This window comes from Balaenoptera ricei, chromosome 13 (genome assembly GCF_028023285.1).
Source record: "Balaenoptera ricei isolate mBalRic1 chromosome 13, mBalRic1.hap2, whole genome shotgun sequence".
In the NCBI taxonomy this organism is placed as follows: Eukaryota; Metazoa; Chordata; class Mammalia; order Artiodactyla; family Balaenopteridae; genus Balaenoptera; species Balaenoptera ricei.
The window spans coordinates 67,864,968-67,891,853 of record NC_082651.1 but is presented as its reverse complement, the minus strand read 5'-3'; the positions used below and the strand labels follow the sequence as shown (position 1 = coordinate 67,891,853).

At 41.3% G+C, this 26,886-nt stretch overlaps 1 protein-coding gene and 1 pseudogene across 5 annotated transcripts in view; one reads left to right on the top strand and one right to left on the bottom strand.

Moving 5' to 3' along the window:
• The first annotated feature begins 1,024 nt into the window (after window positions 1–1,024).
• The window catches only part of MTA3 (metastasis associated 1 family member 3), a 166,281-nt gene continuing 140,419 nt past the window's right edge, over window positions 1,025–26,886 (top strand). For all 5 annotated transcript variants that reach the window (XR_009506601.1, XM_059943496.1, XM_059943492.1 and 2 more), the window contains exons 1-3: window positions 1,025–1,090; window positions 2,740–2,807; window positions 12,806–12,899. Coding sequence is in view for 4 of the 5 variants with exons in the window: in XM_059943496.1 (XP_059799479.1) it covers window positions 1,063–1,090; window positions 2,740–2,807; window positions 12,806–12,899 (190 nt within the window). In the remaining variant the exon portion in view is untranslated. The remainder of the gene's footprint in view (window positions 1,091–2,739; window positions 2,808–12,805; window positions 12,900–26,886) is intronic.
• Window positions 8,398–9,652, bottom strand: LOC132377321 (tropomyosin alpha-3 chain-like; annotated as a pseudogene).

Below are 26,886 nucleotides of genomic sequence, written 5' to 3'. Positions count from 1 at the left end.
AACAGGGGTTGTCTAGAGAATTCGCATGGGAAAATAATAACTTCAAAAGCTTTAGGTACATAACCAGTTAACAGTCCATCAACAGTAAGCTGATTGGCACGATCTCTTTTTTGAGGGGCTGTGGTGATGATGAACTGTAGGGCCCTGTTCCCGTAAGGGCAAAGGAAGCCCCCCTCCTCTAATGGTCTCTTCTCCCAGCCGGTCTGCACTGCAAGCCCGTCTAGAGGCAAGGCCTCCAGGTGTGGGGAAATAGGTTTTATTCAGCCCGCTTTTGGGGTGAACGCGGATGGACCTGACAACGTAGTTACGGTAGACTTGGAAGGGACCTGTTTTTCTAGCCTTGTCCCCAGATAAGTCTCTGCCCTGAGAAGCTGCAGGCACCTGGGGTCCTCCTGGCTCCAGGGCCTGCCAGCTCCAGGCCCGCCGCATTACCATCACCACGAGGAAGGTGCCCTGCTGCGAGCACTTATTTGCATCCAAGTGTTTGCACCGAGACAGGGGCTCACGTGCTCGAGGTCACACAGACGGGGGCTCTCCAGGGACAGAAGCGGGGAGGAAGCCCTGTCTCGGGGTGGGCAGGTGCCGGGGTACGCTGGTTGGGACGATAAGGGCTCCGGAGAGGCTGAGTCCCTGCCGCCACCCCGATTCTCTGATAGCCCCTGGCCCGCATTTGCGGGTGCAGGCCTCGGCTTGGGCCAGGACCCCTGTCCTAGGACCCTCCACTTCCAGTTAGGTCCCCCAAGCCGCCCCCCCTCCCCAATTCCCTGCTGGCCCCAAGCGCTCCGGCCTCCCGGGTGGCCGGGAACTCTGCCTCGCTAGCCCGGCGCTGGGGGCGGGCACCTGCTCCCACCCCTCTGCGTCCCCTCCCCTTCACTTCCCCCTCCCCTTCACTTCCCCCTCCCCTTGTTCCCTCCCTCCCTTCCCCCCCACGGCTAGGCGCGGCGTCGGCGGCGGCGGCGTCGGCGGCGGCGGCCGGGGCTGAGGCGGCGGCGGCGGCGGCGGTGGCGGCGGCGGCGGCAGCGGGCGGGGCTCGGCTCGGGCTCCGCGGGCGGGCGGGCGGACATGGCGGCCAACATGTACCGGGTCGGAGGTAGGAAGGCTCGGCCCGACCCGGCCCGTCTGGGAGCGGGCTCCGGGAGTGGGGGGTAGGGGCGAGTTCACCCTAACCGCTGGGAGCCACGGGCGCCCGGGCTGAGGGCGCATGGGGCTGGGGGCCTGCGGAGGGGGCCGGGGCTGCCCCCCCTCCCCTCTCCCCTCCCCCACCGTGGCCCACAAGGGACCGGGGCCCATCCACACCCCCGCATCCCAACCAGGGTTTTAGGCCAGGCCTGTACTTGGGGGTATGAATTATCAGACGCCACCTCCCCCTCAGCCCGTGAAACCCCCATGGGGGTCAGGGGCCGTCGAGCCCCCTAAGAGGGTGATCTTTCCTCGCGTGACTTCTAGGCGTTGGGGGTTTGGAGAGAGTGGAGGGACATCTCTCCTCTACTGCTCCCCTTCATTGGGGGTGTGGGTGGGGGCGATGGGGGCCCAGCCAGGGGCACAGCTGGATAGGCCTGTTTGCGGGGACAGGGCCCTGCACCTCTCCTTCGTCCCTCTCTCTTACGTTTCTTGTGCAGCCCCCCCCAGGAATGGGGCTTAGAGGGGCCGGGGCACCGCAGCCTTGGGTGGGGAGTGGAGCTTTGCCTGGACGTTTGCTCTGCTGTCTGCCTCCTTCCCAGCCTTCTGCAGAAGAGAGAAATAAGGTCAAACAAACTTTCTCCCTACTCACGACGCCCTCCTCCCTCTTTCCTGGTAAAATAATAATTCAGATAAGTGACGTGTTTGTGTGTGAGACTGGCTCTTCTCTGCTCATTAGCCGAGCTCCTTGATGGATGGTGGTGGGAACGGCCTGGCTAAATGAGGCCACTTTGCAGAAGGGAGATGGGAAAGAGCCACTAAGATAGACAATAACACTGCAGCCCAGCCTCTCAACTAAACACACAGTGGGAAGTTTCCAGTGAGCCTATTAGATGAGAGGAAAAACCACACTTGAAAATTTATATGCTTTTTGTTGAAAGGCTGCAGCAGTTGCTTTATAACGAGACCCTAAATGGATCTGGATTAAATATGGTAAATATGGTATTAAAAAGGCTGGTATCACCTCCACAGAGCTCTGCCTCTCAAAAAGTGACCCCTCTCCTTTTTCGCCTCCTCATCTTCCTGGATAGAGCTGTGAAAAAGTTTGTCAATGTGCTTCTGCTCTGCTCACCTGATTTTTTTTTAAGTTGGTGATTGAAATGTACTTTGGGCTGCTAAGCCTTTCAAGATGCTCTGAATTTGTCTTAGGTCAATAGTTTTATGTGAGAAGCCTACTCCAGGGCAAATTGGATTGGAGTGAAAAGATGTGGAAGCAGTTATTGTATGAAAGACACATGTTTAGTCAGCTCTGACTACTCAGGGATAAGAGGTGTCTTTTTGTTTATTATTAAAGAAATGACACATGTGGGACAGAAGTCTAGGAGAACTTGAATAAAACATTAATTGAAATGAAAATGCCAGGAAAATAAGGGTCTGTGAATGGTAAGCACATAAGAAAGAGAATACATTAAGGCTGCATTACTCAGTTTGCTTTTACCAGGAAATGAATCACGGGCGTGCTTCATTTTGAATGTGAATTACCTGATATAAAAAGTCATAAATTGACAAATGTGAACTTTCTGTTGAAAAGATTAAGCTCTTTACTTCCTTTAATTACAGATTATGTCTACTTTGAGAATTCCTCTAGCAATCCGTACCTCATCAGAAGGATAGAAGAACTCAACAAGGTATACACTGAGTGTTCTTGATTCAAATATTAAGAAATATTTGTTGCCCATTGAAGGGTAATTGGGTAAAGGGCATAAGAGATGATTTTACTTTAAGTTCCAGACTCTTTGAAAGTAGAGATTTCAGATTAGAGAATTATGCAGGATTCTGAATATTCTTTTGCTTTTTATAATTACCTCTGATATTAAATGTTGATATTGAATATGTAACATCTGTAAGATTTCTTCAAATTGCTTGGAGCTTCTCAGAGCAGGTCACTCCTGTAACTCAGTCCCTTTTTATATTTGAAGTCATAATTTGTGTTTCTCCCTTTTTAGTGAATTAATTTTTTCCTCTTTCACCTTGAGAAGGAGGAAGTTAGGGAATATGATATTTAAGGGAATTTGTAAAATTCTAGACTAGGCTAACTAATAATAAGAATACAGTTTTGGTATAATTATAAAGTGACTTTTTGTCCCTTAGGCCCAAGTAAATAAAACTTTTACATCAAGGTTTGTCCCTGATCGCAGGTGTCCAGGACATCAGAAGCATTATGACTGTTGGCAGTAGCTGAGCTTTTACAGTGGAGGCACTCAAACAATCATAAATGACATGGACCATAGATTTCTGATGGTTGAGGGTTACTTGTGTAGCTGGTGAGAATTCACATTGTTAAAATGTTTGGGGGCTGTCTAGCTAATACCCTTCCCCCAAAATACCATCTGGAGACTGGTCCCGTTCTGAGTCCCAGGAAACCAGATCTGGCCAAGGGCATGCCTGGCTTATGAGCGTTGAGGTCTTGGTTCACTTTTGGGGATACCCTGGGGACCTTGCATTTAAAAAATTTCCATAGTATTTGAGACCACCACCAAATGAAGAAAATGGCCTCAGGATTAGGTCAGTCTGTGGGTGGGAACTGTTGAGATGTCTTCCTGATGTGCTTCTCTTTTATATTACTGATGTAAGGTATAAGAATTTAGGCAATTCCAGGGAATTCCCTGGTGGTCCAGTGGTTAGGACTCGGTGCTTTCACTGCTGGGGCCCAGGTTCCATACCTAGTTGGGGAAGTAAGATCCTGCAAGCCACGCGCGGCATGGCCAAAAAAATAAATAAATAAATAAATAAATAAATAAATAAAAGGCTTAAAAAAAAAAATTTAGGCAATTCCACACTGTTCACTGCATCAGCTTATTTAGAAAGTTAACTAGGATTCAAGGAGAAATATTGCCCTATGAGACCTGTATTCTCTGGCTGCTCCCTGCTTTGTTCATTCGGTTCTAAGTGCAGTAAGCTCTTTCTTGCCTGTTTCTCTCTCTCTTTTTTTTTTTTTGACTGTGCCGCCTGTCTTGCAGGATCTTAGTTCCCTGACCAGGGATTGAACCCAGGGCCATGGCAGTGAAGCGCCAAGTCCTAACCACTGGACCCCCTTGGCTATTTCTCATATGCACCCACTTTAGGACTGTCTGGTTGTTTCCAGCCCCCCATACCTTGCTTTTTTCCCCCACATCATTTATCACCTTCAAATATACTTAATTAATGTGTTTACAGGCATACCTCAGAGATATTGTGGGTTCAGTTCAGACCACTGCAATAAAGCAGATATTGCAGTAAAACGAGTCACATGAATTTTTTAGTTTCCCAGTGCATATAAAAGTTGTGTTTATACCATACTGTAGTCTATTCAGTGTACATTATGTCTAAAAAAAGATGTACATGCCTAATTGAAAAATACTTTATTGCTAAAAGTTGCTAGCTATCACCTGAGCCTTCAGTGGGTCATAAAATAATATTAAAAATCACTGATCATAGGTTGCCATAACAAATATCATAATAATGAAAAAGTTTGAAATACCGCAAGATTTACCAAAATGTGACAGACACGAAGTAAGCAAATGCTATTGGAAAAATGGCACTGATAGACTTGCTCCACCGAGTGTTGCCATAAACCATTGATTTGTAAAAAACACAATATCTGAGAAGTGCAGTGAACCGAAGTGCAATAAAATGAGTTGTGCCTATATTTTCATTGCCTGTTTTCCCAAACTAGAATGTAAGCTCTATGTGTGTAGTGATCTCTTCTGTTCACTAATGCATCCCAAGTGCCTTAGAGTAGTGGCTGGCACATAGTTAAGTAAACATTTTTTGAATTAATGAATTTCTCAGATGTCTGATGTTCATACTTGTACATGGCTTTACTGTTTACAAAGTACTCTGATTCATTCATTTTACAAATATTTCTAAGGACCTGCTACTTTTAGATATGCACTTTTAGGAATTGAAGGATGAACAAGAAAAGTCTAGTAGTGGAGACGGACATCAGCTAAATAATTCCACAAGCAGAAGGAAAATTGCATCTGTGCTAAATTTACAAACATCAGAGCATGGTGCTCTGGAAGCATGTAATCTGGGGATTCACGTTTGTCACCTCTTTTGAGCCTCACAGTACCTTAAACCTTTAAGGTAGATGCATCATGGATTGTTGTTGTGAAGCACACTGTGGTTAAGTCACTTAAATGCCTGGGTTACACATCTAGCTGGAACCTGGATCATTTCACACTTCTTTATCATTATATTACTATTCACTTCAAAAGTCCCTCCCCTCCCCGACATTCTCCCCTTCTCCCTGCCCCTCTGCTTTCTCAAAGAGTCATTAATATACGAGCAGTCCTTACGGGACTGAGGGTGACTGAACTGTGAGAGATCAGAGTCTCTGTAATTTCAGAGAGTGGCAGTTTGGATGGAGTATTGATAAAAAGGAACTGCGATAAGCTAATTAATTACTAAATATTTACATAGGACCTTTATTTCTGAAGGGATGTGAGAGATCTCACTTTAAGTAATTAATTAAACAAATATTTCTTGAGCACTTGTTATGTAGCAGGCACTATGCTAGGCTCAGGTACAACAGTGACCAATATGGACATGGTCTCTGCCCACACAGGGTCTCCGTTCTCATGAGGGAGACACATGAAAAGATGAGTTAACAGGTGTAAAGAAAATAGCGATAAATGGTGTTAACGTCTAGAAAGGAAATAAGCAAGAGCCTTGACATAGAGAATAACAGAGGTTGCTTCCTTTGGATAGGGAGTGAAGGACTTTAAGGACATTAAAGTTGAGGCCTAAAGGATGAGAAGGAGGTAGCCTTGGGAAGAGGGGCCACAGGAGTTCCAGAAAGGCCTTGAGCGGGTCAGAGGTCAAGTTGGCTAAGTGGGGAAATTTAACATGATTAGAAAATCCAAATAATGAATTTAAGAACACTCGATATATTATTATTTTTTAAAATTAATTAATTAATTAATTTTTGGCTGCATTGGGTCTTTGCTGCTGCACGCAGGCTTACTGTAGTGGCGAACGAGGGGCTACCCTTCGCTGCGGTGCGTGGGCTTCTCATTGCGGTGGCCTCTCCTGTTGTGGAGCACGGGCTCTAGGCATGCGGGCTTCAGTAGTTGGGGCACACAGGCTCAGTAGTTGCGGCTTGCTGGCTCTAGAGTGCAGGCTCAGTAGTTGTGGCGCATGGGCTTAGCTGCTCTGCGGCATGTGGGATCTTCCCGGATCAGGGCTTGAACCCGTGTCCCCTGCACTGGCAGGCGGATTCCCAACCACTGCGCCACCAGGGAAGTCCCAACACTTGATATGTTCTAATTGATAAGCTAAGAGAAGGGATATTAACCTATTTTATTAACTTTCTTCTGAATACGTAGGATGTGTTTTGGGATTCCCTAGTGTTCCAGTGGTTACGACTGGGTGCTTTCACTGCTGCGGCCCAGGGGCAGTCCCTGGTCAGGGAACTTAAGATCCTGCAAGCCTCATAGCGAGGCCAAAAAAGAAAAAAAGAAATAGGATGTGTTTTTTTTAACAAAATTCCTAGGATAAGGTATCAATCATTATTTTTATAGAAAATTCACTTTTATAGGATGAAGGTCCCTGTTTTTTTTTTTTTTTTAATCCTATTTGAAATGTTACTTGCTCAGAAAGCAGAATTACAGTATTTTTTTCTTTTTTTTTAAATTAAAGAAATTAAAAAATATTTATTTGTTTATTTGGCTGTGTCCGTTCTTAGTTGTGGCATGTGGGATCTTTGTTGCGGCATGTGGGATCTTTCAGTGCAGCGAGTGGGCTCTAGTGCTCATGGGTTCAGTAGTTGCAGCGAGCGGGCTCTAGTGCACATGGGTTCAGTAGTTGCAGCGAGCTGGCTCTCTAGTTGTGCCGCACAGGCTCAGTAGTGCGGCACGCAGGCTCTAGAGTGTGCAGGGTTAGTTGCCCTGTGGCATGTGGGATCTTAGTTCCCTGACCAGGGATCGAACCCACATCCCCTGCATTGGAAGGCAGATTCTTAACCACTGGACCACTAGGGAAGTCCTGAAATAAATTTTTGTCTCAATTTGTTTTCCCCAGAACTTTTAGGTGCAAAACTGAATATATTGGTTGATAAATACAGTTCGACATTGTTTTATCTCTCTTTTTTTTTTCTTTTGGAGGGACTGGTTCTTTATTTCAAAAAGACATTTATCAATGTTCAGTATCAAAACAGTTGCACTATTGTTTTTTCTTTCCCCAGTTGGCCCCCAAAGAGACCACACCAAAGGGGAGTACATTTTAAGCCAATTAAGCTGTAGGATGCACACCTAACTGACCTCACTGAAACCTCACCAAAAAGGGGAGATTGGGTAGGGAAAGAAACTTTAAAAGATCAGCACACTGCCAGCCCAGACTGTAGAGGGCTCTCACAGCCAGATGGGGTGACCAGTGTGCCCCAACCCCAAAGAAGCAAAGTTTCAAAATAATATAAAATTTAAAAACAATTTTGTACATAAGCTATTCAAGATTTCTCCAGCACTAACTGATACAACACACAATGAGATGGCAGTTTTAGAGACAGCAGCTTCAGACCCAGAAAAGGGTGATGAGATGAATTTCATATGGCTAAATCAGTGGTAGAACATAATTTTCTTTCCTTTCTTTCAAGGAGGCGGGAGAGCAAATAAGTGGTCGCCTCAAAATAAGGGGCACATGATCCATTCTGTGAGTGGTTGGGAAACGGGTAGAGCTGGGACAAGGATTTGGTCTCAGAGGTCTCACCATCTTAATTTCATCTGGTCACTTCTGATGGAAAAAAAAAGTTGCCCAGAGATACCGTAAAGCTGAAAACCTGAACAGCGCTTTTTTTTTTTTTTTGGCTAACTCATTCTGGAATCACCTTTCTGGTTTGGCGGGTACTTTTTACAGAGCAATAAGGCTTCCCAAAATGGAGTCCTTCTCTGGGCTGTTTGGCTCTCAGCAAGGCAGGCCCATACCTTTTCCCCTCCTCTACGGAGAGGGCAATATGCATTAAGCTGAAAAGTTACCTTCCAAAAGTGAGAAAGGGATTAGACTGCTGCTTCAGAACTATGGAATTATCTGGAATGTTTTACAAATGGCTGCTACATCAACAACAACAGAAAAGGTAATTACAAAATGTGTCCATCACAACATGCTTTTCAAGACACTTGACATTGTGCTCACATTCCCTTAAACGTTGTTCCCAAAGATGCTCAGCCTCTAGCCCAAATGGAATCTCTGGGGAGAGGCAGAGACAGTTTGGCGAAAAGGACACAGGGGTGGGGGTGGGAGACGTGGTGAAAGGAGAAAGCAGCCTTCCAGTTAAAGATCAGCCGTCAGTTTAAAGGTCAGCTTCGGGCAGGCTGGCCTCAGCGGAGTCGGGGTCAGAGGGAGGAGCAGCGGCAGGGTGGGCCTGGGGTGCTCTGCATTTCATTCAGGTCAAGCAGAGTCTGGTCCAGCATCCTTTGTGTACAGAGGTGCTCCTCTTTGGTGCATTTCAGTTTATCTTCCAAATCATCGATTGTCTTTTCCAGCTTGGCTACCGATCTCTCAGTAAACTCAGCACGGGTCTCTGCCTCCTTGAGTTTTCAGTAAGAGTCTTTATCTCTTCCTCATATTTGTCTTCTTTTTGAGAGTACTTTTCTTCAGCAGCACTCAGACACTTCAGGTTCTGCCACATCAGTCTGATCTGCTCATCCATCTCCGCAGCAGGACTCTGCCAGCTCAGCTCGCTCCTATGTGCCTTCCAAGTCTCCCTCAATAATCACCAGCTTACGAGCCACCTCTTCGTACTTCCTACCTGCCTCTTCTGCAGTGTGCTTAGCTTCTTTGAGTTGGATTTCCTGGAGCTCCATTTTTTCTTCCTCTTTTTTATTTATTTATTTATTTTTAAATTTTTATTTATTTTATTTATTTTTGGCTGTGTTGGGTCTTCGTTGCTGCACGCAGGCTTTCTCTAGTTGCGGCGTGCGGGGGCTACTCTTCGTTGTGGTGTGCGGGCTTCTCATTGCGGTGGCTTCTCTTGTTGCGGAGCACGGGCTCTAGGCGCGTGGGCTTCAGTAGCTGTGGCACACGGGCTCAGTAGTTGTGGCTCGCGGGCTCTAGAGCGCAGGCTCAGTAGATGTGGTGCACAGGCTTAGTTGCTCCGCGGCATGTGGTATCTTCCTGGACCAGGGCTTGAACCCGTGTCCCCTGCATTGGTGGGCAGATTCTTAACCACTGCGCCACCAGGGAAGCCCCTCTTCCTCTTTTAAGGATTGGTTTTCAATAACCTTCATACCTCTCTCGCTGTCATCAGCAGCTTTCTCAGCTTCCTCCAGCTTTTGCAGGGCAGTGGCCAGGCGCTCTTGGGCACTGTCCAGCTCCTTTTCAACCAGCTGGATCCTGCGGTTCAAGGAGGCCGCCTCAGCCTGAGCCTGTTCCCGGACCGCCTTTCTCCCTCCACTTCCGCGGGAGGCGCTCGGCCCTCTCCTCCGCATCACCGGCCTGCAGCTGCAGAACCTGGGTCTCAGCGCTTCACCGCCTCGGTGGTGGTGACCCCGGCCATGGTGCCCGCCCGGACCCTGCTCGCCTTCGGGTTCCTGCCTCCACTGCCCGGAGCTGCAGCCGCTTCTCACCGACATTGTTTATTTTACATACCCTTTTTTCCTCTCCTCTAAACTGTACTCAGACACAGTGATGATGATCTTTTAGAGGAAGAATATAAAGTTAAAATAGAAAACAGCTTCACGGTAAATTTTATTTAGTCACTATCTAGCTTGGGTGTCGCTCTTCTAAAGATTTAGTCTGCACACATGTTGAAAGAAGGCTTTGTGTGCATAGCAGTTATACAGTCTCAGGAAGTTTTGGAAGTTGTGCTTATGGATAAATTTAATGTTATTTGCTGTTGATTTTTTTTTGGTGTGTTACGTTGTATAATTTATATGTTTCTTCATATTCTGTATGTTTTATTAGCCATCCAATTTGTTCTGAGATTCATTTTAATGTTTAGGGTCTTTTTTTTGTGGGGAGAAGGGAGCCACTAACTTCTTTGAGCATCTAATCTTGTCCCCCACCCCAATCTATATTTGCACATACAAGATTTTGCCTATAATTTCAGGAGATCCCTTCAAAGCCCTTTTATAGAACCCAAGTTAAGACCCCTCCTGACATTTAGGATCTGTTGGGAAGAAGGACAGAAATTGGGAAAAGGAAGTTCTTTTCCATTTGTTCTTTAGTTCGAGCAGACCATGGACTTTCCAAAATGGAAAGTGTTTGGTTTTTTGTTTTTTAATAATGTACTTACTTTCTAAGTCTGGGATAGAAATGGACGTGAGTATGAGGTTGACTTAAAGCCCCTTATTGCTGGAGGATGTTTTACTAAATGTGTTTGACAGAATAGAGATTTAAGAGGCTGCAACCTAAATGGAGAAAAGAACACAGGAAAGAAATTGCTGTTCATTGTAGGTTCTTCTTTATACCTGTCTCCACTTTTCCCACCTGTGGGTTTTGTTCAGGTCCTTCTTTTTTCTTAAGACTACTCAGTCCTCCAGGCTTCGCCTGTTGGACTCCTTTCCTTCTTTCCTAGCTAGCTAGGGACCTTCTGCCCCCTTTCCTCCTCCTTGAAGCTTTTTCTGTTCTTCCCTCAACAGGTGGTACTTCCTGCCTCCATGAGTGAGAAGTGAAGTCTGGAGGGGAAAAGAAAGGAGTAAAGGACAGTAGTGCTGGGAATTTGTCAGGAATGTTTTACTCTTATGCTTCAGTTGTGGGGAACCGGTGAAGGTTTCTGGGTGAAGGACATGATTACAGCTGGGCTTTGGAAGATTGGAGACGAGATGACACGTGGACAGGCATCTTTGCTGGAGCGGAGGCTTGGTGAGGGCAGGCACCATGCATCCGTGGTGCTTAGCTTGTGCAGGGGCACATAGGAAGCCTTCGCACGCAAGAAATTTGGTGACTCTATATATACAAAATATTTAACTTAGGTCTTCAGAGCTATACTTCTTAAATTATTTGTGGTGGAGGATTTTTAAGAATTTTCAATATCTTAGACTGCTTTTGTAAAATTTAAAAATGAGAGTAGAAAAATGAAATTTAAAGTAGGCTTATAAAAATGCAAGCCCCATTTTTCATTATTAGATTCAATAGATATAAAATTAACTCTCAAATACTATAATTCATTTAATTTCTGTACTCATTTTATTACATAGTAACAGCTGTGGACTGGGCCTTGGACCACAATTTTAGTAGCTCAACTTTAGAGGAATGCTCGAAGGGAGGGTGTGTGTGTACAGTAGAGAAGAGTAATACTGTAAACTACCTAATAGCCAAGTGTGTACGTGGTTCAGAAGAGAATATTTATTTTGAACTATGCCCCTCCACCCCAAGCAGGTTTAAATAAGAATTTAATTAGCTTTACAGAGTATCCCTATTGGAGGAACTCACCAGTAAGGTAGAAAAAAAACACGTATGCCTTAAAACTCTTGCTTTGGGTTTTTAACATGCTTTTTTTTTTTTTTTTTTAATGTTTATTTATTTATTTATTTTCTTATTAGTCATCCATTAACATGCTTTTGTCTCAAGAAGACAAAAATGATAAAGCACTGATAATTGAAGTCATTGATAGATTTTACTTACATAGGAATATTGGCCTGTTCATTTAGCAGATTGCTGGATCATTACTTCTGGAGGATGTATTTGATCACAGTATTGTGAAATATAGAAGCACTTTGGTTAGGATGTAATATGATTTCAGTTTTAAGGGGCAATATTTCTACAAGACGATTTCTCACTTTAAAATACTGCCACTGCTGAACTTCATAAGACTGACAAATTTACTGCAGCACATATACTTATTTCTTTTTGTCTGAGTGTATCTGTAAGCCCAGAGAAATTCTGAAAATTTGTTCTCAAGTTTGTTTGAAATTGGAAGTCACAATAGCATTTTATTGTAATCTGTGTGTTTTTACAATGAACTTTGTAGTGAACAATTGACCTTGAAAGCTCTCAGAATTCATAAAGAATAGGAGGGTGGGAGCCTGGGCCCCAGCTGCAGTAAATTACAGCCTAACTGAATATTGATTGTATTCTAGACTGTAGTCAAAAAGAAATAAGAGCTTCAGTGTTCATAACTCAAGGTTTTTAATACTTTCATATGTGAAGGTAAGCTAAGTACTACTAAGAATGTTGACCGTTATGGATTCATGGACTCCCTTGGGCTGAGAATGCTTTTCCAAGTTATCTGGTCCACCTCACATGTTGACTGCCCTGCACCTGCAGAGCTTCACCATCAGTCGAACGTGAGGGTGTTTAGGATGGGGCTGGGTGATTTTGCATTTAGCCTGTGCCTAAGGAAGAGGGTTTGGAGGACTATGTTTAACTGTCTTTTAAGTTACGTTGTGGCTTTTTAAATTTTGGGGATTAGTTTCTTAAGGTTAATCAGAGTTAACTATGGCTTTAGTCATTAAAGCTCTCTGATCACTTTAGTTTAATTTTTAATTGATGCCAGTGAGTTATTTTATGTTTGACATTTGTTTCACTTAGAACTTTTACAAATGTTACTCGTCCTTATTTGAATTTTTAAGCTCTCTGATTATCCTGCAGTTGTGGTTGGCGCAGTAAATGACAGTGATCTTACAATTATGCTGTCTCTAGTTTTGTTTTATAAACTACTTGAATCTAATGTTCAGTATAGATGACTTTTATTTTTCTTATTTCTTAGACTGCAACTGGCAACGTGGAAGCAAAAGTAGTGTGCTTTTATAGACGACGAGATATTTCCAACACGCTTATAATGCTTGCAGACAAGCATGCTAGTAAGTTAATTGTCTTTTTCTTGGAAAATTAAAATGTGTTTTGAGTCTTTTGTTTTCCATGATATGAGGAAAAGTACTTTATGTAACCTATAGCTTTTTGGTTTCCCATTTGTCTTCCTCTTAGTTTAGATGGGAGTAGGTTTTTGGGTGGTTCTTGGTTTTAGTATATATTTTTTAGGATGCAACATATGTTTATTAGTTAGTCAAAATGTTGAAATAGAAGTCTTTGCACATAGGCTTTAGCGGACAATTGGAGCAGTGTTTTGCCATCTCCAATTTTCCATGGTGGTTTGAAGGTTTGAATATGAGGAAATTTATACTTCACTGGTATTTTGGAGGACTTCTTTTTCCCTCCTCTCTAAAACAACTGGGTTGTATTTACAGTTTTTAAAATTCTGAGTATTTATTATATATTTATAGTATTAGGTATGTGTGGAAAAAAAAGTGTGCTAAAGAAAGAAGTGCAGTGTGATAGATATGGAAAAAAATTCCTGCAGATAGCAACTCTGAGCATTTCTTTGTAGTTTAATCTTCATTGTGTGCATCTCCCCACCCCCACAGTCAACAGCTTTGACATATTTTAGCCCCTTTGATTTTTTTTTTAAACAAAAAACAATCAATAAAAAAGTGATCTAAATTTTAAGAAAGAAGTATAAGTACTGTATTTTGAAAGCCATTTCTGTCCTACAAAATATGTAATGAGACTAGGACCATATGTAAATGTATTTTTCAGTTTAATACCGTGGTGTCTCAAACTCTGGTCTTGGGGTTCCTGAAGCTTTTGAAATGTTTTGGTAATGGGGGAAGGGAGGCTCTTGGCACACAGGTTTGTTCTGTGTCTGCCTGAGAATGATTTCCCCACTGGTTGTCTGTCTCATAAGTTAAATTCCTACTATATTTTCTGCTGTAGTTCATAGAGTTTTTCAGTTTCTTTCCATTTTTGTAGAGAAAGTGTTAATTATGATATGGGTTATTCTGTAGTATTTACAAATTATATATTCACAGATTCAGGGTAATCATATTTGTTCCTCATGTATGAGACCAAAGTATTGCTTTTTAAAATGACATACTAATCAGTTATTTTAGCTATACCTGAAATCCAGAAATTCAGTGTGTTATTAAAGTATCTATGCAAAATTATTTGGATTTTATTCACCATTTGCAACATAAACTTAAGAAAGATAAAATGTCTCATTTATATTCATGTACTTTTGGATTTAATTTAGCTTCTAACGTAGCTTCTAAAGTTGTTGTTGCAAAGGTAGTGAGGTGTAAAGATGGTTGGGCGTCTGCTGACTGTTCATGGAGGGTCTCAGCATGGCTGCCTTTTTTGGTGCTGTCTATTTTAGGCTTGTAAATGTAGAAAATCAGGCTGTTTAGAATTGATGAGGCTCTTAGTATTGACTCAGAGAAATGAAATTTTAAGAAACTTAAGAACCAATGAAATTATATAATGGCAGTCATGCAGTTTAAAGAAAGACCTGGGTTCAGATTCTGGTTGGTGACTTGCTGCTTGCCTTAGGAAAATGTCTTAACTTCTCACTCATCTGCATTTTCCTCATTTGTAAAATGAGGTTGAAAAAAATCACCTCTTTTTTAAAGTAAATGTTTATTTATTTATTATTTATTCATTTTGGCTGCGCTGGGTCTTAGTTGTGGCACCCGGGATCTTCGTTGCGGCATGCGATATCTTTTTTAGTTGCAACGTGCAGGATGTGTGGACTTCTTAGTTGCAGCATGCATGCAGGATCTAGTTTCCCGACCAGGGATCGAACCCGGGCTCCCTGCATTGGGAGTGCGGAGTCTTACCCCCTGGACCACCAGGGAAGTCCCCATTTGGAATCATATGTATTTTACCACAGTTAAAAAAGGTGGGAATTCCCTGGTGGTCCAGTGGTTAGGACTCTGTGTGTTCACTACCAAGGGCACAGGTTCGATCCCTGGTCAGGGAACTAAGAACCCACAGGCCACGAAGCGTGGCCAAAAATTAAAAAAAAAAAAAAAAAATCTAAAATTGTATACTTTAAGGAAAAAAATTAAAAACAAAATTAAGGGAAAAATTATGCAAGCATTGATGTGAAGATTAAATGACCTAAGGAATGGCTTATAATGGGGTGCTTAACAAATGTCAGTTGGTTTTTCTCTCTCCGTGATTTGTAGATCATCTCTTTGGGTAGATTACTTCTATCTACGTTTACCTGTTTTCTTCCATTATTTATTGATTTTACTCTCAACGGTAACTATATGTCCATGTACAGTAGAGTTAGAGGTATCAACTGTGTTTCTCTTTTTGTATTGACTAAAACTTCACATGGGGCAAATAAAATTGCCTGAATGGTTCATGCTTTATAAAGAGGTTTTAAGGGGGGATTAAATGGAGAGAGTGTCATATATTAGGAACATTTCAAAACTAGAGTCCTGGATGTGGGTGGCTCTTATTTTTTTTTTTTTTAATAAATTTATTTTATCTTTTAATTTTTGGCTGCGTTGGGTCTTCGTTGCTGTGTGTGGGCTTCCTCTAGTTGCAGAGAGCGGGGGCTACTCTTCCTTGCGGTGCGCGGGCTTCTCATTGAGGTGGCTTCTCTTGTTGCGAAGCATGGGCTCTATGTGTGTGGGCTTCAATAGATGTGGCACACAGGCTCAGTAGTTGTGGCTCATGGGCTCAGTATTTGTGTCTCTCGGGCTCTAGAGCGCAGGCTCAGTAGTTGTAGCACACGGGCTTAGTTGCTCCGCAGAATGTGGGATCTTTCGGACCAGGGCTCGAACCCGTGTCCCCTACGTTGGCAGGTGCATTCTCAACCACTGTGCCACCAGGGATGTCCCTCATTGTGGACTTCTTTAAAACTTTTTATTGCAGAAAATTTCAAAAATAGAAAAGTACAGAGAATAGTATAATACACCTGATGTTTCCATTATTCTACTTTAACAGTTATTACTACATGACCAATTATTTCATCTAGACCCCTACTTGTCCCATTATTTTGAAGCTCATCAGAGAAATCTTACTTTTTCATTTGTAAATATTTCAGAATGTATTTCTGAAAAATATGGTCTCATTCAAACTTACAGGAAATGCCAAGAATATACAAGGAACTCCAGTATGCCCTTTACCCAGGTTCAGCAATTAACATTTTGTCATTTTTTATATATATAATATATATATTCTTTATTATATATATATTTTTCCTGAACCATTGGAGAGTAAATTGGAGACTTTAGAGTGGTTTTCCTAAATATACGAAAATTCTTTTACATAACCACAGTGTAGTAAACATCTCAGGAACCCTAATATTTACACAAAGCTATTGTCTCATTCACAATCCTTATTCAAATTTTATGTCTCAACAGTGTTCTGCGTAGCTAAGTATTTTTTCCTTAGTCTAGGATAAAATCCAGAATCACACGTTGTATTTTTTTTTTAATTAATTAATTTATTTATTTTTGGCTGCGTTGGGTCTTCATTGCTGCACGTGGGCTTTCTCTGTTTGCGGCCAGCGGAGGCTCCTCTTTGTTGCAGTGCGCGGGCTTCTCGTTGCGGTGGCTTCTTTTGTCACGGAGCACGGGCTCTAGGCACGCAGGCTGTAGTAGTTGCAGCACGCGGGCTCAGTAGTTGTGGCTCGCGAGCTCTAGAGCGTAGGCTCAGTAGTTGTGGTGCATGGGCTTAGCTGCTCCATGGCATGTGGGATCTTCCCCGTCCAGGGCTCGAACCCGTATCCCCTGTATTGGCAGGTGGATTCTTAACCACTGCGCCACCAGGAAAGTCCCCACACATTGTATTTTATTGTCATGTATCCTTGATATGGAACCAGCTCAGTCTATGTGTTTTGTTTTTTTTTTTTTTTTTTGGCCGCGCCATGTGGCATGCGGGATTAGTTCCCCGACCAGGGATCAAACCCGTGCCCCCGGAAGTGGAAGAGCGGAGTCTTAACCACTGGACTGCCAGGAAAGTCCCTTTGTGTTTTTTGACCTTAACATTTTTGAAGAAAACAGGCCAGTTATTTTGTTGAATGTGGCTTAGTTTGTGTTTGTGTAATGTTTCCTAATAATTAGATTCAGGTTATATATTTTTTGTAGGGATGGCATAGAGGTGATGATGTGTCCTTCTAAATCCGTTAGGACAAACCCATGTAATTGGGTTTGTCTTAATAATGGTGATATTAAGTTTGATGACTTGGTAAAGGTGGTGTTTCTTTGTATCCAGTAAGTTATTTTGGGGGAGGTACCTGGCAACTATGTAAATATCTTGTTTTTGGTCAAACATTAATGCATTTGTTTAGCATCCATTGATCATTTAGGATTCTGTGTAAACATTACTGTCCTTGAATATCTAGTTTTCACATTTTTTCTTTTAGAATATTTTTTCTTTTTTATAGTTTGTTTAAATTGGGATCCAAATAAGTTGAGTATGATTGGTTGGTAAGACTCTTAAGTCTTTTTTTTCTTGTCCATTTAAATAATTGATATATAATTCACATAACATAAAATCCATGCTTTTAAATTGCACAATTTAGTGGTTTTCAGGATACTCACCAAGTTGTATAACCGTCGCCACTACTAATTTCAGATTATTTTCATCACCCCAAAAAGAGGCCAGTTACTCCCTATTCTCCCCTATTGCTATCAGGCAACCACTGATCTACTTTCTTTCTCTGTAGAGTTGCCTTTTCTGGACATTTCATATAAATGGAATCATACAGTATGTGTTTTTTGGTGTCTGGCTTCTTTTTACTTAGCCTAATGTTTTCAAGTTTCTTCCATGTCATAGCATGAATTCTTTCATTCCTTTTTTTTTAATAGCTCTTTATTGGAGTATAATTGCTTCACAATACTGTGTTAGTTTCTGTTGCACAACAAAGCAAATCAGCCATATGCATACACATGTCCCCATATCCCCTCTCTCTTGCATCTCCCTCCCACCCTCCCTATCCCACCCCTCTAGGTGGACACAAAGCACCGAGCTGATCTCCCTGTGCTACGTGGCTGCTTCCCACTAGCTATCTATTTTACATTTGGTAGTGTATATAAGTCCATGCCACTCTCTCACTTCATCCCAGCTTACCCTTCCCCCTCCCCGTGTCCTCAAGTCCATTCTCTATGTCTGCGTCTTTATTCCTGTCCTGCCCCTAGGTTCTTCAGAACCACTTTTTTTAGCTTCCATATATATGTGTTAGGATATGGTATTTGTTTTTCTCTTTCTGACTTACTTCACTCTGTATGACAGACTCTAGGTCCATCCATCTCACTACAAATAACTCAATTTTGTTTCTTTTTATGGCTGAGTAATATTCCATTGTATATATGTGCCATATCTTCTTTATCCATTCATCTGTTGATGGGCGTTTAGGTTGGTTCCATGTCCTGGCTATCGTAAATACTGCTGCAGTGAACATTGTGGTACATGTCTCTTTTTGAATTATGGTTTTCTCAGGGTATATGCCCAGTAGTGGGATAGCTGGATCATATGGTAGTTCTATTTTTAGTTTTTTAAGGAACCTCCATGCTGTTTTCCATAGTGGCTGTATCAATTTACATTCCCACCAACAGTGCAGGAGGGTTCCCTTTTCACCACACCCTTTTCAGCATTTATTGTTTCTAGCTTTTTTGATAATGGCCATTTTGATCAGCGTGAGTTGATACCTCATTGTAGTTTTGATTTGCATTTCTCTAATTAAATTAGTGATGTTGAGCATCTTTTAAACAAGACCCATATATATGCCATCTACAAAAGATCTACTTCAGACCTAGGGACACATACAGACTGAAAGTGAAGGGATGGAAAAAGATATTCCATGCAAATGGAAATCAAAAGAAAGCTGGAGTAGCAATACTCGTATCAGATAAAATAGACTTTAAAATAAAGACTGTTACAAGAGATAAGGAGGGACACTACATAATGATCAAAGGATCAATCCAAGAAGATATAACAATTATAAATGTTTATGCACCCAACATAGGAGCACCTCAGTACATAAGGCAGATGCTAACTAACAGCCATGAAAGGAGAAATGGACAGTAACACAATAATAGTGGGGGACTTTAACACCCCACTTACACCAATGGACAGATCATTCAAACAGAAAATAAATAAGGAAACACAAGCTGTAAATGACACAATAGACCAGATAGATCTAATTGATATTTATAGAACATTGCACCCCAAAGTGGCAGAATACACTTTCTTCTCAAGTGCACATGGAACGTTCTTCAGGATAGATCACATGTTGGGTCACAAAGCAAGCCTCAGAAAATTTAAGAAAATTGGAATCGTATCAAGCATGTTTTCTGATCATAACACTATGAGATTGGAAATCAGTTACAGGAAGAAAACTGTAAAAAACACAAATACATGGAGGCTAAACAGTGTATTACTTAATAACCAAGAGATCACTTCATTTCTTTTTATAGCTTAATGATGTCACTGGGTGGATGTACTACGTTTGTTTATCCGTTCATCAGTTGATGGACGTTTGGATTGTTTCCACTTTCTGGTTTTTATGAATAATGGTGTTATGAACATTCCTGTACAAGTTTTTGTGTGGACATCTTTCAGTCTTTTAATTTACAGATACATATTATTTCATATTCTCTCTCTCAGTATTTTGTTGACGATAGCAGGTGGTTAATCCTGTTGAGTTTCTTTTGGCTTGGAGTTTGTTCATTGCATCGCTCTTGTGTCCTTTACCATGCTTCTCTGTAGATGGATAGTTATATACAGATTCTAGCGGATCAAATCTAGGTTTATTTTTGTGGGGTGTGGGTACAAGATCACTTCATGGGTAGCATGGTGTACTTCTGTCATGAGGTCTGTAATGTATCATTGCCTGTTTCTATTTATTTATTTTATTATTAAAAACATTTTTTTTTAGATTTAGTTTATTTTTGGCTGCGTTGGGTCTTTGTTGCTGCGCGTGGGCTTTCTCTAGTTGCGGCGAGTGGGGGCTACTCTTCGTTGCGGTGCGCGGGCTTCTCATTGCGGTGGCTTCTCGTTGCCGCGCATGGTCTCTATGCACGCGGGCTCAGTAGTTGTGGCTCACAGGCTCTAGAGCACAGGCTCAGTAGTTGTGGCACATGGGGTTAGTTGCTCCGTGGCACGTGGGATCTTCCCGGACCAGGGCTCGAACCCGTGTCCCCTGCACTGGCAGGTGGATTCTTAGCCACTGCACCACCAGGGAAGCCCAGTGTTAAGTTCTTTAACGTTGGTTTTGATCATCTTTACAGCCTTCGTGTGTCTTGTTCATTATATATATATAGTTGCTCCACAAGTGTTTGTAGCTTTAAATTTACCAAGGGAACAAATTTGAAGAACAGCCGGGCTACCAGTTGTTTTGTTTTAGCATCTTGGTTGGCTGAAAAGAGTCTGTGGTGTGTGTTTATCTATCTATCTATCTATCTATCTATCTATCTATCTATCTATCTGTTGTGTTTTAAAACATGGTCCTCAACTTCTTTGACATTCCTTCCATTGATAGATGAAGTCCATGTCTTCTCCACTTGGATCTGGGTGGGGTTGTGACCAACACAGTATTGTGGAAGTAATGATGTGTGACTCTTCAAGGCTAGGTCAGAAAAGGCCATGAAGCTTCTACCTGGTTTTCTTGGAATGTTTGCTCTCAGGATAGTTCTGCTTGGAACTCAGCCACTATACTGTGAGAAAACCAGGCTACGTGGAGAGGCCGTTTGTAGGTGCTAAGGCTGATGGTCCTATCTGAGCCCAAGTGCCAGACATATGCCTGAAGGAGCCACCAGCTGATCCAGCCTCAGCCATTTGAGTTCCTCTTGAGGCCCCAGTTATTGTGAAGCAAAGGCAAGAGTTCTGTGCTGTGCCCTGTCTGAATTCCTCACCCACTGAATCAGTGAGCAAAGTAGAATGGTTGTTTTGTGCCACTAAGTTTTGGGATGATTTGTAACTCAACAATAGACGATATAACTGGAATAGGATCATAATAGGTTTTTCTGTTATGGGATATTTTCAGTGACAGTTTAAAATCAATATTTAAGCTTATGACTGCCAACTAAAAGTATTTAATGAACTATTAGTTTTCTTTAAGTAAACTTCATTTTCTTTTGACAGACTGATTAAATGAAGAGATTTTGCCCCAGTGCCTTACTCCTTATAAATGATTTTTGGCCACTTTGAGAACAAGTCAGGAAAAATGCCCTCTTTATTATTCTGAAGTGAAATTTATTGATAGTATAACTTATACGTATAATGGAAAAACAAAGCTAAAACTCAGTATTATGTTCTAACTGCAATATAAAAGAGAAAAAATTTATAATATAATATAATATATATAATAGGATCATATATACTGTATTTCAATATGTGTAAATGCTGAGGCATGACAATAGTGGAAGCTGTAACGAAATTGTGAAATGTTTGCGTGTATGCATAGAATCACTAGCAATGCAGCGGTTATAAATTAGACTGATAATTTGTACCAGGAACTCTAATATTTCCTGAGATTTTTTTTCAAAATGGTACTATTGGTAAGTTTTGAACAAAACAAAATACAGTCTTTTCTCTTTTTATATGATGGCACACATAATATAATATGGTATATTAAAACCATACCCCAAATATTTTGTGTTCTCATACATAGAATGGAATTAGCTCTAGTCTCAGGTAACAGAATCATGTTTTTCACTTACATAAATGTCCAGAGGGACATTTCAAAGTCATATGAATCATGGAGTGTCCTCTGCTTTATACCTATATATCTATGGGGTATCTAACATCCTTGTTTTCCATCTATGAAATGTTAATACTGCTCCCATTGTGGTAGTACTGCCACCACCTCACCCTTTCCAAAGGAGTCCTTGGGGTGTAGACTAGTACCCATTTAAGAACCAGGGCACTAAATGCAGTATAATAAAACAAAAACTATGTCTGTATTGTTGACTAACACATTTGCTGACATTCACTATAACTTTGGGAACATGGAAGTTATTCGGTATGTACAAATTAAACAACAAAAAAAGCTCTTAATAGTTTCCCTAATTCCTCCAAATTAGAGATTAAAGTTGGAAGTAATAAAAAAGTTAAAAGTTAAAGTTATTTATATTCAGCTAGGATTGATACGGGCTTTTTTAAAAAAGAAATTTATTTATTTATTTAGTCTATTTATTTTTGGCCGTGTTGGGTCTTCATTGCTGCGTGCGGGCTTTCTCCAGTTGTGGCGAGTGGGGGCTACTCCTCATTGCAGTGTGTGGGCTTCTCATTGCAGTGGCTTCTCTTGTTGTGGAGCACCGGCTCTAGGTGCACGGGCTTCAGTAGTTGTGGCGCGCAGACCTAGTTGCTCCGCGGCATGTGGGATCTTCCCGGACCAGGGCTCGAACCTGTGTCCCCTGCACTGGCAGGCAGATTCTTTACCACTGCACCACCAGGGAATTCTCAGGATATTTAATTCTTTTATATTTAATTATATTTTAATTCCTCTGTGTGTATGTATGTATATGTGTGTGTGTGTGTGTGTGTGTGTGTGTGTATGTGTATGTGTTTTCTCCTTCCTTTCCTTGTGTTGGTTTTATCAGATTTTCTATTTGTCAGGAAGGTATCCATCCTATTTGTAGTCTTATAGTGGTCACCTTCACATTTTTATTTATTTTACTTAATTGTTAAAACTTTTTGTTTTTAGAAAGGTAATATTTGAATATGTCAACATTTAAAAGGTACAAAAGTATATTCAGTGCAAAAACTCTCCACATCAGGTCTCCGAAGACCCAGTATTCCCCCATAGATCATCATTGTTACTAGTCTCTAGTATCTTTTCCAGAGAAAATCAATGTACATAGAAGGAAATCATACATATGTGTATACACATATTTTCCCCCAACTTTTTTTTTTTTTTTTACAAAAATGATGGCACAGTATGGTGGTTTTAATATTTTTTACTCTAGAATTTCCCATAATAACTTAAACAACTTTCACTCCCTTATACATTTTTTAAAATTTTATTTATTTATTTATTTATTTTTGGCTGCGTTGGGTCTTCATTGCTGTGTGCGGGCTTTCTCTAGTTGCGGCGAGCAGGGGCTACTCTTCGTTGTAGTGCGCGGGCTTCTCATTCTGGTGGCTTCTCTTGGTGCGGAGCACGGGCTCTAGGCGCACGGGCTCAGTAGTTGTGTCTCGTGGGCTCTAGAGCACAGGCTTAGTACCTGTGGCGCATGGGCTTAGTTGCTCCGCAGCATGTGGGATCTTCCCGGACCAGGGATCGAACCCATGTCACCTGCATTGTCAGGCGGATTGTTAACCCATGCGCCATCAGGGAAGTCCCTCCCTTATACATTTGAAAGTTGACATCTAAAATTTTCATCAAAAATTTAAATAGTTGCAAAGAGATAATATCTAGTGTGTTGCAAATAGTGACATTTAAAAATAAATGGCTATGTAGAGAACAAACGTATGGACACCAAGAGGGAAAACGGCGGGGGGTGGGGATGGTGGTGTGATGAATTGGGCGATTGGGATTGACGTGTATACACTGATGTGTTTAAAATTGATGACTAATAAGAACCTACTGTATAAAAAAGTAAATAAAATTCAAAATTAAAAATAAATAAGTAAATAAATAAATAAATGGCCATGGAATTCCTTGGCCATCCAGTGGTTAGAACTCCACATTTCCACTACTGGGGGCCGGGGTTCATCCCTGGTCAGGGAACTAAGATCCAGAAAGCTGCCGTGGTGCAGCACAGCCAGAAAAAAAAAAGAAATATTGTAACAATTTGCCCACCATCACAGGTTAAAAAAAAAAAAGCATGAACAAGCTCCTGTTGAACAGTTTGAAATTTTACGTGATCCTTTTGTCTCCTTGAGCTCTTTTCCATTTTGCTTTCTCTGCAGAATTCTAGCCTAATGTATTTTATGCTTGAAAAGTTTTATCATCATATTATTCTCTGCAACAAAAATTAAACATAAATTAAAATTTTAAAACACTTTGTATGTCTTGACTTCATAAGGCTCAGAGTCTTAATTTCTTTTGGATTTATTATAATTATAGTACACATACTGTAAAAATTTTGATAATTACTAAACATAAAAATACATTTTTACTGGAAATCATCTCTTAACGAGATGGGTGGGGATTCTTCTCACCTCATTTAGTTAACAAATCCTTGCATTAATGTAACTTGTTGCTAGAATGAGAGGGTTTGGTATTGATTCTGTTCCTGATTTTTGTGTATATAGGTGTAGTTTCTGACAATTTTTTCATCTAAGTAGATGAGAATGGTGGCGTTTTCCTCATTTATTCGTTTATCAAATATATTTTGAGCTCCTACTATGTTATGGAGACTCCTCTAAGTTCTGGTGATAAGCACTGAACAAGCAGAAGTCCCTGCCCTCAGAGTTCACAAGCGTCTCTTTGTTCTTCTGAGTTGTATGTGAAAAATCATATAGCAGTTTTTCATCAAAAGTCATTTTTAATGATTTAGCAGCTGACAATTCAATTATGTCCTACTTCAGTCTTGTTGAAAGCAGAGAATTTGAAACCACCAGAGTTGGAAGAGGTTTGTTAACCAGTCATTAGTCATTCATGATCTCATTTTTTGAGAAGCAGAATAAAAAGGCTTTACCAAGACCTAACAAATGACTGTTAATTTTACTTCCTACTCTTTGACCTACATAGATTGTATCACTTAGGGGTCTACCAGATAAACAACTAGTTGGAGATTTTATGTATATATAAATACATAATATCCTATACACATATGTAATCTCCAACTGGTTTGTATACATATATAAAGAGATTTATTTATTTCAAAACAAATAAATGATTGTGGAGCTGGCCAGGTGGGATTTCTTCTTCCTCAGGGAAATCTCAGTTTTGCTCCTGAGACCTTTCATTTGATTGGATGAGACCCACCCAGATTATTGAGGATAATCTCCTTTATTCAGAGTCAGCTGATGGTAATCACATCTACAAAATACTTTCACAGCAACACCTAGTTAATATTTGAATAACTAGGGATTATAGCCTAGCCAATTTGACACACAAAACTAACCATCATAGGGACCTTATTTAAACCAGTATACTCAGAAAGGTTTGGGAAAGTTGAAATAATGTTCATTTAAATATACCTTTGCGGGACTTCCCTGGTGGTGCAGTGGGTCCCCTTGCCAATGCAAGGGACACGGGTTCGAGCCCCGGTCCGGGAAGATCCCACATGCCGCGGAGCAACTAAGCCCGTGCACCACAACTACTGAGCCTGTGCTCTAGAGCCTGCGAGCCACAGCTACTGAAGCCCGCACGCCTACAGCCCGAGCTCTGCAACAGGAGAAGCCACCACAATGAGAACCCCGCGCACCACAGCGAAGACCCAACACAGCCAAAAAATAAATAAATAAATAAACCTTTGCATTTTAAATTTAAGTCTGATAAAATGTTTGGATCTTATACCATTTGTGTACTTATGTATTTAAATATATATGACATGTAAATTGATATATAAAGTATAATATGAACTGTATTTAAATATATTTACATCAGATTGTTGGAACTGTGGATTTCATTTATTCAATGGAAAATGACTAACAGTAAAACTTTAATGACAAAGCCAGTCCTTATTGACAAAAACCAGGCAGCTAAATCATACTTTCTGTCAGTCTTTTTTTTCCAATTTTAATAAATGAGTACTGTGCATCCCCGAGGCAACCATCTCCTTCTGAATTCTAAGATAGATTCCTGGATAATGCTCAGAGCCTTGCTGTGATGGACTAAGGCCATCAGCATTTTTTGCAGACTCTGTTTTTTTTTTATCTTGGGACTGTTTTCTCAGGAGTGTGTTTTTTTTTTTTTTTTTAATAAATTTATTTTATTTTATTTTTGACTGCGTTGGGTCTTCGTTGCTGCACGTGGACTTTCTCTAGTTGTGGTGAGCAGGGGCTACTCTTCACTGCAGTGCACGGGCTTCTCATTGCAGTGGCTTCTTGTTGCGGAGCATGTGCTCTAGGCGTGCGGGCTTCAGTAGTTGTGGCTCATGGGCTCTAGAGCACAGGCTCAGTAGTTGTGGTGCATGGGCTTAGTTGCTCCGCGGCATGTGGGATCTTCCTGGACCAGGGCTTGAACCCGTGTTCCCTGCATTGGCAGGCGGATTCTTAACCACTGCGCCACCAGGGAAGCCCAGGAGTGGTGTATTTTTTGATTACCATCAAGGGGTTGGAAAAAGTGAATCTTTAAGTATAAATTGTTCGTATATCTATCAGTTGATCAACAGGTAGATATCTGATGCCACAGTCTCACATATTTCTGAATTCATAACATGCTAACATTGGCCAAAACACCCCAGTTCTAATACCACACTTTGCTGTGACTAAAGTATGTGTAAGACACAAAACCGTATTCTGTGAATTTCTGATATCTTTATCGTGTCCCTGTTTTGTCACCAGTGGTCTCCTTGTTTGGTGCTCTGGTGGTTTTTACTCCCTTGGGCTGTGCTGTACTTTAAGATTTACAGTGGTGGAGAGGTAAGAGAAGAGTGGTGGAGATGAGAAAAGAAGGACCCTGTGCTAGTTCTCAGGCTAGTACATGTGGAATTTGATCTACAAGTTGTTTTCCTTAAACATGTGTTTCTGTGTATCCCTTACAATGTCTCCTGTACACTTAGAAGTGTTCAGGCTCACCTTTTGAAGACTTCTGTTAACACTATACCACTTTTCCTGGGCCTTGCTTTTTTCTTATCTTGGAGATCCTTCCATATCTGTATGTACTTTGTTTTAATGGCTGCATTATATTCCACAGTTTGATGTTTTTACTATAATTTAACCAGTCTGTACTGGTGGAGGATTGCGTTTTTTATCTTTCGCTGTCAAATAGTTCTGCAGAGTACATTATCATTTAGCACATGTTATGAGCACAGCATCTATATTTAGGATAGATTCCTAGAATTGCGGTTGTGGGATCAAAAGATTATGCATTGTAATCTTGATAGATATTGCCAAATTGCCTGCCTCAGACAGGGTATCAGTTTAGACCTATCAGCAACAAAT